At 48.2% G+C, this 16,247-nt stretch overlaps 1 protein-coding gene across 3 annotated transcripts in view; it reads right to left on the bottom strand.

Annotated features, from left to right (window-relative positions):
- LOC122922566 overlaps positions 1 to 14,650 on the bottom strand; it is a 34,479-nt gene extending 19,829 nt beyond the window's left edge. For 2 of the 3 annotated variants that reach the window (XR_006387140.1, XM_044273221.1), the window contains exons 1-2: positions 14,534 to 14,650; positions 7,633 to 7,710 (exon numbers count right to left, since the gene is read on the bottom strand). Coding sequence is in view for 1 of the 3 variants with exons in the window: in XM_044273221.1 (XP_044129156.1) it covers positions 7,633 to 7,710; positions 14,534 to 14,638 (183 nt within the window). In the remaining 2 variants the exon portion in view is untranslated. The remainder of the gene's footprint in view (positions 1 to 7,632; positions 7,711 to 14,533) is intronic. The other variant, XR_006387141.1, reaches the window with a different exon arrangement.
- Between the last annotated feature and the right edge of the window lie 1,597 nt (positions 14,651 to 16,247).

Here is a 16,247-nt window from a genome sequence, read left to right as displayed (position 1 = left end):
CGATGTGTTTGGCCACAGCACTTGAGCAGACGAGCACTTTGGTGCTCGATTAACACTAATTAGGAGTATTGCAATAAAGCTTATACATTTATCGACTTGATATCAAACTAGGGAATATAAAGATTCCCAACAGAGACATTTTTTCCAAATTCAATATTAGATCCTTTATTCAGTTATATGCATCGTAACTGAATAACGCCAATATTGATGTAGCACCTTAACACTATATCCACACAAAAGGGGGATTTTGGCTAGATATCAAGCGAATGAATTTATCAATACTGCACACGCATAAAAATCATACATTACCCGTGAAAGTAGGTGATAGGCAGAGTCTAGGGGAAGTCAGATCTCAAGAGTTTCTCTGATAATCAAGATTTCTCTCCAGGCTCTCTTTTTCTTTGTTTCCCTTCTTTTTTTCTCTCTCTTTCTCCTTCTTTTTGGTATGTATTTTTTTAACCAAAAACTTATCAGATGAACACACCTTCCTAGTTTGGAACTCTCCAATCATTGTCGGATAGGCGTGTACATTGATAAGGAATGTGACGTCATAACACTACGCCGCATGCACTTTTGAAACTGGTGTAGTGTTACCTACTCATACCTAGGTGGCACTGTTGTATAAGCATCATACCATTAAGGGTTAACTCATACATGCCTGACATCTTCAACACTACACATACCTGACATCTGGAGGCCTTATCTCAGAGCTGAGAGACAAACTTTGATACATGAACCAACTATAATATAGACTCGGGGGATACTTCTTACGTTTTGGAATTTATGTTCAGATGAGAAATACAATGAAGCCTCTACTACCACAGGTGGCATGTATAGTACAGACCAAAAGTTTGGACACACCTTCTCATTCAAAGAGTTTTCTTTATTTTCATGACTATGAAAATTGTAGATTCACACTGAAGGCATCAAAACTATGAATTAACACATGTGGAATTATATACATAACAAAAAAGTGTGAAACAACTGAAAATATGTCATATTCTAGGTTCTTCAAAGTAGCCACCTTTTGCTTTGATTACTGCTTAGCACACTCTTGGCATTCTCTTGATGAGCTTCAAGAGGTAGTCACCTGAAATGGTCTTCCAACAGTCTTGAAGGAGTTCCCAGAGATGCTTAGCACTTGTTGGCCCTTTTGCCTTCACTCTGCGGTCCAGCTCACCACAAACCATCTTGATTGGGTTCAGGTCCGGTGACTGTGGAGGCCAGGTCATCTGGCGCAGCACCCCATCACTCTCCTTCATGGTCAAATAGCCCTTACACAGGCTGGAGGTGTGTTTGGGGTCATTGTCCTGTTGAAAAATAAATGATGGTCCAACTAAACGCAAACCGGATGGAATAGCATGCCGCTGCAAGATGCTGTGGTAGCCATGCTGGTTCAGTATGCCTTCAATTTTGAATAAATCCCCAACAGTGTCACCAGCAAAGCACCCCCACACCATCACACCTCCTCCTCCATGCTTCACGGTGGGAACCAGGCATGTAGAGTCCATCCATTCACCTTTTCTGCGTCGCACAAAGACACGGTGGTTGGAACCAAAGATCTCAAATTTGGACTCATCAGACTAAAGCACAGATTTCCACTGGTCTAATGTCCATTCCTTGTGTTCTTTAGCCCAAACAAGTCTCTTCTGCTTGTTGCCTGTCCTTAGCAGTGGTTTCCTAGCAGATATTCTACCATGAAGGCCTGATTCACACAGTCTCCTCTTAACAGTTGTTCTAGAGATGTGTCTGCTGCTAGAACTCTGTGTGGCATTGACATGGTCTCTAATCTGAGCTGCTGTTAACCTGCGATTTCTGAGGCTGGTGACTCGGATGAACTTATCCTCCGCAGCAGAGGTGACTCTTGGTCTTCCTTTCCTGGGGCGGTCCGCATGTGAGCCAGTTTCTTTGTAGCGCTTGATGGTTTTTGTGACTGCACTTGGGGACACTTTCAAAGTTTTCCCAATTTTTCGGACTGACTGACCTTCATTTCTTAAAGTAATGATGGCCACTCGTTTTTCTTTACTTAGCTGCTTTTTTTTTGCCATAATACAAATTCTAACAGTCTATTCAGTAGGACTATCAGCTGTGTATCCACCTGACTTCTCCACAACGCAACTGATGCAAGAAATCCCACTTATTAAACCTGACAGGGCACACCTGTGAAGTGAAAACCATTTCAGGTGACTACCTCTTGAAGCTCATCAAGAGAATGCCAAGAGTGTGCAAAGCAGTAATCAAAGCAAAAGGTGGCTACTTTGAAGAACCTAGAATATGACATATTTTCAGTTGTTTCACACTTTTTTGTTATGTATATAATTCCACATGTGATTAATTCATAGTTTTGATGCCTTCAGTGTGAATCTACAATTTTCATAGTCATGAAAATAAAGAAAACTCTTTGGAATGAGAAGGTGTGTCCAAACTTTTGGTCTGTACTGTATCTTCTAACTGTCTAAATGACAGACCCACTCCCTCCCCTGTATTAAATGTGATATTTAATTGTGACCAGTGCGGCCCCCCTCCCTCTATATTCATTGGTGGCCAGTGTGGATTCCCAGTATAAAATGTGACCAGTGCGGCCCCCCTCCCTCTATATTCATTGGTGGCCAGTGCGGATTCCCAGTATTAAATGTGACCAGTGCGGCCTCCCCTCTTCCCCCCTAATTAAAATCACGCCCCCCCCCCCCATCATTGGTGGCAGCGGAGAGTTCCGATCAGAGTCCCAGTTTAATCGCTGGGGCTCCGATTGGTTACAATGGCAGCCAAGACGCTATTGCAGTCCTGGCTGCCATGGTTACTTAGCAATAAATAGAAGCATTATACTTACCTGCAATGTCTGTGACCGGCCGGGCGCTCCTCCTACTGGTAAGTGACAGGTCTGTGCTATAAGCAATGCGCCGCACAGACCTTTCACTAACCAGTAGGAGGAGCGCCCGGCCGGTCACAGACATCGCAGTAAGTATAATGCTTCTATTTATTGCTAAGTAACCATGGCATCCAAGACTGCAATAGTGTCTTGGCTGCCATGGTAACCAATCGGAGCCCCAGCGATTAAAATGGGACTCCGATCGGAACTCTCCGCTGCCACCAATGATGAGGGGGTGTGATTTTAATTAGGGGGGGAAGAGGGGAGGCCGCACTGGTCACATTTAATACTGGGAATCCGCACTGGCCACCAATGAATATAGAGGGAGGGGGGCCGCACTGGTCACATTTAATACTGGGAATCCACACTGGCCACCAATGGTCACATTTAATACTGGGGAGGGAGGGGGGCCGCACTGGCCACCAATGAATATACAGGGAGGGGGGCCGCACTGGTCCCATTTAATACTGGGGAGGGAGGGGGGCCGCACTGGCCACCAATGAATATAGAGGGAGGGGGCCGCACTGGTCACATTTAATACAGAGGAGGGAGGGGGCCGCACTGGCCACCAATTAATATAGAGGGAGGGGGGTCGCACTGGTCATATTTAATACAGGGGAGGGAGGGGGTCTGCCCCCTTCTGCCTGGCAGCACCTGATCTCTTACAGGGGGCTATGATACACACAATTAACCCCTCAGGTGTGGCATCTGAGGGGTTAATTGTGCCGATCACAGCCCCCTGTAAGAGATCAGGTGGTGCCAGGCAGCAGGGGGCAGTCATGTACACAGTTCTTAGTATATTCTAACTTGAAGCGTCCCCATCACCATGGGAACGCCTCTGTGTTAGAATATACTGTCGGATATGAGTTTCACGATCTAACTCAAATCTGATGGTATATTCTAACATAGAGGCGTTCCCATGGTGATGGGGACGCTTTAAGTTAAAATATACTATCGGATTGGAGAAAACTCTGATCTGATGGTATATTAATAGGGACTCCTGACTTTACATTGAAAGTCAATGGGGGACGGATCCGTTGGAAATTGCACCATATTGTGTCAACGTCAAACAGATCCGTCCCTATTGACTTGCATTGTAACTCAGGACGGATCCGTTTGGCTCCGCACAGCCAGGCGGACACAAAAACGCTGCAAGCTGCGTTCCGGTGTCCGCCTGCTGAGCGGAACGGAGGCCAAACGGAGCCAGACTGATGCATTCTGAGCGGATCCGCATCCACTCAGAATGCATTGGGGCTGTACGGATCCGTTCGGGGACGCTTGTGAGAGCCTTCAAACGGAACTCACAAGCGGAGCCCCGAATGCTAGTGTGAAAGTAGCCTAAGTAGATATAACTGTTTATACTTCTGAAAAGGCACAACAGTATTACATGTGTGATATTACACTGTGCGGCGTCTGTATTACATGTGTGATATTACACTGTGCGGCGTCTGTATTACATGTGTGATATTACACTGTGCGGCGTCTGTATTACATGTGTGATATTACACTGTGCGGCGTCTGTATTACACGTGTGATATTACACTGTGCGGCGTCTGTATTACATGTGTGATATTACACTGTGCGGCGTCTGTATTACATGTGTGATATTACACTGTGCGGCTGATATTACACTGTGCGGCGTCTGTATTACATGTGTGATATTACACTGTGCGGCGTCTGTATTACACGTGTGATATTACACTGTGCGGCGTCTGTATTACATGTGTGATATTACACTGTGCGGCGTCTGTATTACATGTGTGATATTACACTGTGCGGCTGATATTACACTGTGCGGCGTCTGTATTACATGTGTGATATTACACTGTGCTGCGTCTGTATTACATGTGTGATATTACACTGTGCTGCGTCTGTATTACATGTGTGATATTACACTGTGCGGCTTCTGTATTGCATGTGTGATATTACACTGTGCGGCGTCTGTATTGCATGTGTGATATTACACTGTGCGGCGTCTGTATTACATGTGTGATATTACACTGTGCGGCGTCCGCATTGCATGTGTGATATTACACTGTGCGGCGTCTGCATTACATGTGTGATATTACACTGTGCGGCGTCTGCATTACATGTGTGATATTACACTGTGCGGCGTCTGTATTACATGTGTGATATTACACTGTGCGGCGTCTGCATTACATGTGTGATATTACACTGTGCGGCGTCTGTATTACATGTGTGATATTACACTGTGCTGCGTCTGTATTACATGTGTGATATTACACTGTGCGGCGTCTGTATTGCATGTGTGATATTACACTGTGCGGCGTCTGTATTGCATGTGTGATATTACACTGTGCGGCGTCTGTATTGCATGTGTGATATTACACTGTGCGGCGTCCGCATTGCATGTGTGATATTACACTGTGCGGCGTCTGCATTACATGTGTGATATTACACTGTGTGGCGTCTGTATTACATGTGTGATATTACACTGTGCGGCGTCTGTATTGCATGTGTGATTGTCATGGATGGAGTGTGGGGGAACACTCCACACCGAGCACAGGAAGGAAGGGGATAGGAACGAGGCCTGGAAACTAGGGTAATGGAGAAAGTCACCTCCTAGAACAACCCTAATTCAAGTCCTGACTAAGGCCTCTTTTACACTTGCGTTGTCCGGATCCGGCGTGTACTCCACTTGCCGGAATTACACGCCGGATCCGGAAAAACGCAAGTGAACTGAAAGCATTTGAAGACGGATCCGTCTTCAAAATGCGGTCAGTGTTACTATGGCAGCCAGGACGCTATTAAAGTCCTGGTTGCCATAGTAGGAGCGGGGAGCGGGGGAGCGGTATACTTACAGTCCGTGCGGCTCCCGGGGCGCTCCAGAATGACATCAGAGCGCCCCATGCGCATGGATGACGTTATCATGCGATCACGTGATCCATGCGCTTGGGGCGCCCTGACGTCACTCTGGAGCGCCCCGGGAGCCGCACGGACGGTAAGTATGCTGCTCCCCCGCTCCCCACTACACTTTACCATGGCTGCCAGGACTTTAGCGTCCCGGCAGCCATGGTAACCATTCAGAAAAAGCTAAACGTCGGATCCGGCAATGCGCCGAAATGACGTTTAGCTTAAGGCCGGATCCGGATCAATGCCTTTCAATGGGCATTAATTCCGGATCCGGCCTTGCGGCAAGTCTTCAGGATTTTTGGCCGGAGCAAAAAGCGCAGCATGCTGCGGTATTTTCTCCGGCCAAAAAACGTTCCGGTCCGGAACTGAAGACATCCTGATGCATCCTGAACGGATTTCACTCCATTCAGAATGCATTAGGATAAAACTGATCAGGATTCTTCCGGCATAGAGCCCCGCCGACGGAACCCTATGCCGGAAGAAAAGAACGCAGCTGTGAAAGAGCCCTAACTATCAGTATGGACTGACCTTGATGGTAGGAAAGTTCATACACAGTATCCTAGAGCCCTAACACACCCTCTAGGACCCTGGTATAGTGACAGGACTTGAGACAACCTATTCCTCCAACAGAAGTATGAACAGGAGTCTCCCTCAGGCCTGGATACAACAGACAGGGGAATACAATAAACAAAATATAAATAGGAAAGATGACACTTAACTTCACGTGGAGCAAAGGCAGTGCCACCTAACCGAGAACCGAGAACCAGCAACCAGCAACCAGCTAGCCCAGAGTCCAGAAACTGAAGCTATAAACCGCACCCCTAGAAGGGTAGGGGAAGTTAAATGACCAAACCAACAACACCTTCCAGAAGTGTGGTCATTACCAAAACAACACAGACACAAAGGATCCACAAGGAACCATTCAGATTAACCCACGTGTTGCCAGTCTCTCTGATCTCCTGGCCCCTGTCACTGGAGTGTCCATGACAGTGATATTACACTGTGCAGCCTCTATATTACATGTGTGATATTACATGGGACTGTGTATTACATGTGTGATATTACATGGGGCAGCGTCTGTATTACATGTGTGCTATTACATGCGACTGTCTGTATTACATGTGTGATATTACATGGGACTGTCTGTATTACATGTGCGAAATTACATTGGACTATCTGTATTACATGTGTGATATTACATGGGGCAGTGTCTGTATTACATGTGTGATAATACATGGGACTGTCTGTATTACATGTGTGATATTACATGGGGCAGCGTCTGTATTACATGTGTGATAATACATGGGACTGTCTGTATTACATGTGTGATATTACATGGGACTGTCTGTATTACATGTGTGATATTACATGGGGCAGCGTCTGTATTACATGTGTGCTATTACATGCGACTGTCTGTATTACATGTGTGATATTACATGGGACTGTCTGTATTACATGTGCGAAATTACATTGGACTATCTGTATTACATGTGTGATATTACATGGGGCAGTGTCTGTATTACATGTGTGATAATACATGGGACTGTCTGTATTACATGTGTGATATTACATGGGGCAGCGTCTGTATTACATGTGTGATAATACATGGGACTGTCTGTATTACATGTGTGATATTACATGGGACTGTCTGTATTACATGTGTGATATTACATGGGGCAGTGTCTGTATTGCATGTGTGATAATACATGCGACTGTCTGTATTACATGTGCGAAATTACATTGGACTATCTGTATTACATGTGTGATATTACATGGGGCAGTGTCTGTATTACATGTGTGCTATTACATGCGACTGTCTGTATTACATTGGCAAAATTACATTGGACTACCTGTATTACATGTGTGATATTACATGGGGCAGTACTCACGGGTTCGGCGTTTCTCTTGGTGTAGAAATACAATGTCGTGTTCTGAAGCTTGAACCAGTATTTTGCCCAAGTTAATTTCTATTAATTATAAAAAATGTTCAAGAATTAGTGACCCAAGTAATAGAACACAATGTGGCACTGTCCTACCACTATGCCCTCACCTTCTCTGCTGCAGTCCTGTCCCCTTTACTGCCCTGCCACCATGCCCTCACCTCCTCCACTACCCCTGCCACCATGCCCACACCTCCTCCGCTGCAGTCTTGTCCCCTCCACTGCCCTGCCACCATGCCCTCACATCCTCCACTACCCCTGCCACCATGCCCACACCTCCTCCGCTGCAGTCCTGTCCCCTCCACTGCCCTGCCACTCATCCCTCACCTCCTCCTCTGTAGTCCTGTCCCCTCCACTGCCCTGACACTATGTTCTCACCTACTCCGCTGTAGTCCTATCCCCTCCACTACCCCTGCCACTCTGCCCTCACCTCCTCCACTGCAGTCGTGCCCCCTCCACTGCCCTGCCACTATGTTTTCACCTCCTCTGCTGCAGTCTTGCCCCTTCACTGCCCTGCCACTATGCCCTCACTTTCCCCACTGCAATCCTGTCTCCTCCACTGCCCTGCCACTATGCCCTCACCTCCTCTGCTGTAGTTCTGTCCCCTCCACTGCCCTGCCACTATGCCCTCACCTCCTCCGCTGCAGTCCTGTCCCCTCCCCTGCCACCATGCCCTCACCTCCTCCACTACCCCTGCCACTATGCCCTCACCTCCTCCGCTGCAGTCCTGTCCCCTCCACTGCCCTGCCACTCATCCCTCACCTCCTCCACTACCCCTGCCACTATGCCCTCACCTCCTCCGCTGCAGTCCTGCCCCCTCCACTGCCCTGCCACTATGTCCTCACCTCATTCGCTGCAGTCCTGTCCCCTTCACTACCCCTGCCACTCATCCCTCACCTCCTCCTCTGCAGTCCTGTCCCCTCCACTGCCCTGACACTATGTTCTCACCTACTCCGCTGTAGTCCTATCCCCGCCTCTACCCCTGCCACTATGCCCTCACCTGCTCCGCTGCAGTGCTGTCCCCTCCACTGCCCTGCCACTATGTCCTCACCTTCTCTGCTGCAGTCCTGGCCCCTCCACTGCCCCTGCCACTCATCCCTCACCTCCTCCTCTGCAATCCTGTCCCCTCCACTGCCCTGCCACTATGTTCTCACCTACTCCGCTGTTGTCCTATCCCCTTCACTACCCCTGCCACTCATCCCTCACCTCCTCCACTGCAGTCCTGCCCCCTCCACTGCCCTGCCACTATGTTTTCACCTCATCCGCTGCAGTCCTGCCCCTTCGCTACCCCTGCCACTATTCCCTCACTTTCCCCACTGCAGTCCTGCCCCTTCTACTGCCCTGCCACTATGCCCTCACCTCCTCCTCTGTAGTTCTGTCCCCTCCACTGCCCTGCCACCATGCCATCATCTTCTCTGCTGCAGTCCTGTCCCCTCCCCTGCCACCATGCCCTCACCTCCTCCACTGCCCCTGCCACGTCCTGTCCCCTTTACTGCCCTGCCACCATGCCCTCACCTCCTCCGCTGCCCCTGCCACTATTCCCTCACCTCCTCTGCTGCAGCCCTGTTCCCTCCCATGCCACTATGCCCTCACTTCCTCCGCTGTAGTCCTGTCCCCTTCTTTTCCCCTGCCACTATGCCACCTCCTCTGCTGCAGTCCTGTCCACTCCACTTCCAATATGCCCTCACCTCCACTACCCCTGCCACTATGCCCTAACATTCACTGCAGTCCTGCACCCTCTACTGCCCTGTCACTATGCCCTCACCTCCTCCACTGCAGTCCTGCCCTCTCCACTGCCTGCCACTATGCCCTCACCTACTCCGCTGCAGTCCTGCCCCCTCCACTGCCCTGCCACTATGCCCTCTCCTCCTCCGCTGCAGTCCTGTCCCCTCTACTGTCCTGCCATCACCTTCTCCACTGCAGTCCTGTCCCCTTTACTGCCCTGCCACTATGCCCTCTCCTCCTCCACTGCAGTCCTGTCCCCTCCACTGCCCTGCCACTCTTCCCTCACCTCCTCCGCTGCAGTCCTGCCCCTTCACTACCCCTGTCACTATGCCCTCACCTCCTCCGCTGCAGTCCTGCCCCCTCCACTGCCCTGCCACTATGTCCTCACCTCATTCGCTGCAGTCCTGTCCCCTCCACTGCCCTGTTACTATGCCCTCACCTCCTCCACTAAAGTACTGCCTCTCCAATACCCCTGCTACTATATCCTCACCTCCTCTGCCGTTGTCCTGCCTGGTGATACAGGACAGTTGATATAGGGCATGTTTAGAGGTAATAAAGAACAGGCAATATAAGCAAGATGTGCAGGTGACAGAACACAGGTGATAGAGGGCAGGTGTACAGGTGATATAGGACAGATGATGTAGGTTAGGAGGGCAGGTGATACAGGTGATATCGGACAGGTGATGTAGGGCAGGTGTAAGGTGATATAGGGCAGGTGATACAGGACAGGTGATATAGGGCAGGTAAAATAGGCCATGTTTAGAGGTAATACAGGACAGGCAATATAAGCAAGATGTGCAGGTGACAGAACACAGGTGATAGAGGGCAGGTGTACAGGTGATATAGGACAGGTTATATAGGATAGGCCATGTAGAGAAGGTGTACAGGTAATGGCTGATATAGGACAGGTGTACAGGTGATATAGGACAGACGATGTAGGTTAGGTGTATAGGTGATATAAGACAGGTGATATAGGGTAGGTGTAGAGGGGATATAGGGCAGGTGATATAGTACAGGTTATATAGTGTAGGTGATATAGGGCAGGTGTAGAGGTGATATAAGGCAGGTGTACAGGTCATACAGGACAGGTGCTATAGGGCAGGTGTACAGGTGATATAGGGCAGGTGTACAGGTGATATAGGGCAGGTGTACAGGTGATATAGGGCAGGTTACAGGTGATATAGGGCAGGTTACAGGTGATATAGGGCAGGTGTAGAGGACAGGTGATATTGGGCAGGTGTAGAGGACAGGTGATATAGGGCAGGTATACAGGTGATACAGGACAGGTGATATAGGGCAGGTGAACAGGTTATATAGGGCAGGTGATGCAGGACAGAAACCTAGAAACATAGAATGTGTCGGCAGATAAGAACCATTTGGCCCATCTAGTCTGCCCAATATACTGAATACTTTGAATAGCCCCTGGCCCTATCTTATATGAAGGATAGCCTTATGCCTATCCCATGCATGCTTAAACTCCTCCACTGTATTTGCAGCTACCACTTCTGCAGGAAGGCTATTCCATGCATCCACTACTCTCTCAGTAAAGTAATACTTCCTGATATTACTGTTAACCCTTTGCCCCTCTAATTTAATACTATGTCCTCTTGTAGCAGTTTTTCTTCTTTTAAATATTCTCTCCTCTTTAAGGGCTCTTTCACACCTGCGTTCTTGTCTTCCGGCACTGAGTTCCGTCGTCGGGGCTCTATGCCGGTAGAATCCTGATCAGTTTTATCCTAATGCATTCTGAATGGAGAGAAATCCGTTCAGGAAGCATCAGGACGTCTTCAGTTCCGGACCGGAACGTTTTTTGGCCGGATAAAATACTGCAGCATGCTGCGCTTTTTGCTCCGGCCAAAAATCCTGAACACTTGCCGCAAGGCCGGATCCGGAATGAATGCCCATTGAAAGACATTGATCCGGATCTGGCCTTAAGCTAAACGTCGTTTCGGCGCATTGCCGGATCCGCCGTTTAGCTTTTTCTGAATGGTTACCATGGCTGCCGGGACGCTAAAGTCCTGGCAGCCATGGTAAAGTGTAGTGGGGAGCGGGGGAGCAGCATACTTACCGTCCGTGCGGCTCCCGGGGCGCTTCAGAGTGACGTCAGGGCGCCCCACGCACATGGATGACGTGATCGCATGGCACGTCATCCATGCGCATGGGGCGCTCTGACGTCATTCTGGAGCGCTCAGGGAGCCGCACGGACTGTAAGTATACCGCTCCCCCGCTCCTACTATGGCAACCAGGACTTTAATAGCGTCCTGGCTGCCATAGTAACACTGAAAGCATTTTGAAGACGGATCCGTCTTCAAATGCTTTCAGTTCACTTGCGTTTTTCCGGATCCGGCATGTAATTCCGGCAAGTGGAGTACACACCGGATCCGGACAACGCAAGTGTGAAAGAGCCCTTACCTTGTTGATTCCCTTTATGTATTTAGCAGTTTCTCTAATCTCCCCTCGGTCTCGTCTTTCTTCCAAGCTACACATGTTAAGGTCCTTTAATCTTTCCTGGTAAGTTTTATCCTGCAATCCATGTACCAGTTTAGTAGCTCTTCTCTGTACTCTCTCCAAAGTACAGGTGATAAATGGCAGGTGTACAGGTGATATCGAACAGGTGATATAGGGCAGGTGTACAGTCGTGGCCAAAAGTTTTGAGAATGACACAAATATTAGTTTTCATAAAGTTTGCTGCTAAACTGCTTTTAGATCTTTGTTTCAGTTGCTTCTGTGATGTAGTGAAATATAATTACAGGCACTTCATACGTTTCAGAGGCTTTTATCGACAATTACATGACATTTATGCAGAGTCAGTATTTGCAGTGTTGGCCCTTCTTTTTCATGACCTCTGCACTGCGACTGCGCATGCTCTCAATCCACTTCTGGCCAATTCCTGACTGATAGCAACCCATTCTTTCATCATCACTTCTTGGAGTTTGTCAGAATTAGTGGGTTTTTGTTTGTCCACCCGCCTCTTGAGGATTGACCACAAGTTCCCAATGGGATTAAGATCTGGGGAGTTTCCAGGCCATGGACCCAAAATGTCAACGTTTTGGTCCCCGAGCCACTTAGTGATCACTTTTGCCTTATGGCACGGTGCTCCATCGTGCTGGAAAATGCATTGTTCTTCACCAAACTGTTGTTGGATTGTTGGAAGAAGGTGCTGTTGGAGGGTGTTTTGGTTCCAGTCTTTATTCATGGATGTGTGTTTGGGCAAAATTGTGAGTGAGCCCACTCCCTTGGATGAGAAGCAACCCCACACATGAATGGTCTCGGGATGCTTTACTGTTGGCATGACACAGGACTGATGGGAGCGCTCACCTTTTCTTCTCCGGACAAGCCTTTTTCCTGATGCCCTAAACAATCGGAAAGAGGCTTCATCGGAGAATATGACTTTGCCCCAGTCCTCAGCCGTCCATTCACCATATTTACTGCAGAAGATCAATCTGTCCCTGATGTTTTTTTGGGAGAGAAGTGGCTTCTTTGCTGCCCTTCTTGACACCAGGCCATCTTCCAAAAGTCTTGGCCTCACTGTGCGTGCAGATGCGCTCACACCTGCCTGCTGCCCTTCCTGAGCAAGCGCTGCACTGGTGGCGCTCCGATCCCGCAGCTGAATCCTCTTTAGGAGACGATCCTGGCGCTTGCTGGACTTTCTTGGACGCCCTGAAACCTTCTTAACAAGAATTGAACCTCTTTCCTTGAAGTTCTTGATGATCCTATAAATTGGGGATTGAGGTGCAATCTTAGTAGCCACAATATCCTTGCCTGTGAAGCCATTTTTATGCAACGCAATGATGGCTGCACGCGTTTCTTTGCAGGTCACCATGGTTAGCAATGGAAGAACAATGATTTCAAGCATCACCCTCCTTTTAACAGGTCAAGTCTGCCATTTTACCCCAATCAGCCTGACATAATGATCTCCAGCCTTGTGCTCGTCAACATTCTCACCCGAGTTACCAAGACGATTACTGAAATTATCTCAGCAGGTCCTTTAATGACAGCAATGAAATGCAGTGGAAAGGTTTTTTGGGATTAAGTTAATTTTCATGGCAAAGAAGGACTATGCAATTCATCTGATCCCTCTTCATAACATTCTGGAGTATATGCAAATTGCTATTATAAAAACTTAAGCAGCAACTTTTCCAATTTCCAATATTTATGTAATTCTCAAAACTTTTGGCCACGACTGTAAAGATGATATCGGGCAGGTGATATAGGGCAGGCGTACAGGCGATATAGGGCAGGTGTACAGGTGATATAGGGCAGGTGTACAGGTGATGTCAGACAGGTGATATAGGGCAGGTGAACAAGTGATATCGAACAGGTGAAATAGGGCAGGTGTACAGGTGATATCGGACAGGTGAAATCGGACAGGTGATATAGGGCAGGTGTACAGGTGATATCGGACAGGTGATATAGGGCAGGTGTACAGGTGATATAGGGCAGGTGTACAGGTGATATAGGGCAGGTATACAGGTGATATAGGACAGGTGATATAGGGCAGGTGTACAGGTAATATAAGACAGGTAATATAGGGCAGGTGAACAAGTGATATCGGACAGGTGAAATAGGGCAGGTGTACAGGTGATATCGGACAGGTTATATAGGGCAGGTGTACAGGTGATATCGGGCAGGTGTACAGGTGATATCAGACAGGAGATATAAGACAGGTGTACAGGTGATATAGGGCAGGTGTACAGGTGATATCAGACAGGTGATATAAGGCAGGTGTACAGGTGATATAGGGCAGGTGTACAGGTGATATCAGGCAGGTGTACAGGTGATATCAGACAGGTGATATAAGACAGGTCTACAGGTGATATAGGGCAGGTGTACAGATGATATAGGGCAGGTGTACAGGTGATATTGGACAGGTGATATAGGGCAGGTGTACAGGTGGTGTAGGGCAGGTGTACAAGTGATGTCGGACAGGCAATGTCGGACAGGCAATGTCGGGCAGATGTACAGGTGATATCGGACAGGTGATATAGGGCAGGTGTACAGGTGATATAGGGCAGGTGATACAGGACAGGTGATATTGGGCAGGTGTACAGGTGATATAGGGCAGGTATACAGGTGATATAGGGCAGGTGTACATGTGATACAGGACAGGTGTGGGGCCACTCACCATGGTGTCTTTCCTTTTCCTCAGAAATCCCTCAAAAAACAGATTTTGCTGCAAGGGATCCATGATCTGCTCCTTGTCTGCTGAGTGCGGGGGATGGAAAGCCATTGCTAACGATACCCACACTTCCTCCTGAGCCTGCACTTCCCTATCACTGCAACTTACCTGATTAACTCCCTACTACCCACAGCCAGGAACTCCCGATCCCTTACCTGATTAACCCCATACTACCCACAGTCAGGAACTCTCGATCACTTACCTGATTAACTCCCTACTACCCACACCCAGAAACTTCCGATCACTTACCTGATTAACCCCCTACTACCCACAGCCAGGATCTCCCGATCACTTACCTGATTAACCCCCTACTACCCACAGCCAGGACCTCTAGATCACTTACCTTATTAACCCCCTACTACCCACAGCCAGGACCTCCAGATCACTTACCTTATTAACCCCCTACTACCTACAGCCAGGAACTCTTGATCATTTCCCTTATTAACCCCTCACCTCCCACAGCCCCCAAATGTTATTTATCAGAAAAGATTAATCCTTCACCCACCACACCATTTCCAGCCTTGACTTGTGTGACAATCAGTTAACCCTTCCCTGTCCTCAGCCCAACGGCCACTTGATTAACCCTTCACTATCATAGCCCAGAGGATGCCCAATTACCCCTTAAACATCCTCACAGTCCAGTGGACTCCTGATTAACCCTTCAGCGCCCTCAGCCTAGTGGACTTCTGATTAACCCTTTACTATCAGAGCCCATTGGATGCCCGATTAACCCTTCAGCATCCTCACAGTCCTGTGGACTCCTGATTAACAAAGACCATAGTGAAATTCCAGCTCACCTTTAGTAGATTTTTCAGCCCCTTGTGCACGGGACAGGTAAGTCCTTTGGTAATGAAACAATAAATCCGGTTCCAGCACTCCAATGTAGTTGTTGTGGTGCTTATTTCTTTATTCGTGGTAACAAAATTACAGCGTGTAGACAAATCCTGACTCTCCAACACCAGTTTATGCGTTTCGGCAATTGCAGCATCGATGTTGCCTTCCACAGGGAATGCCAATCAATTAATAACACCCGTTTACTTGAAAGAGGATACCCACATTGGATGTTATCCAGAGCTTCAAACATTGTCAATAATAAATCCAGACAAGATCTCAATATAACAAAAGAAATAACAAAACAGACTCCCTGGAACAACCAACTGTAGTACTTACGTACAGTAGACAATTCACACTAATTCAACAGGTTATTACAAAATGTGGACGCCATCCCTGTAAAACATGCGGCTTTGCTATACAAGGGAAGTGTCACGGTTTGGTGGTAGTTTGCCGTGACAATTTCTCCGCACTTGCTGGTTGCTGGCAGCGTGTTGTATGCATGCGTGTGTGCTTTCCCTTTAAGGCAGTCTTCCTTCCTTTCTGGTGTGCACGGGGTTAAGGTGTGAGCAAGGTGTAGCTGGGTGTGGTCTCAGGTCTCTTCTTATTCTGCTGCTCTGAGACTGAAATCATTGGTATGTCTGCCATTGAATTAGGCCTCATGCACACAACAGTATTTTTTCACTGTCCACAAAACGGGGTTCCGTTGGTCCGTGATCCGTGACCGTTTTTTCGTCCATGGGTCTTCCTTGATTTTTGGAGGCTCCGCCTGGCCGTGCGGAGCCAAATGGATCCGTCCTGAATTACAATGCAAGTCAATGGGGACGGA

The sequence above is a fragment of the Bufo gargarizans genome, unplaced genomic scaffold (genome assembly GCF_014858855.1).
Source record: "Bufo gargarizans isolate SCDJY-AF-19 unplaced genomic scaffold, ASM1485885v1 fragScaff_scaffold_483_pilon, whole genome shotgun sequence".
NCBI classification, from domain to species: Eukaryota; Metazoa; Chordata; class Amphibia; order Anura; family Bufonidae; genus Bufo; species Bufo gargarizans.
This window is presented reverse-complemented; position numbering and strand designations above follow the sequence as displayed.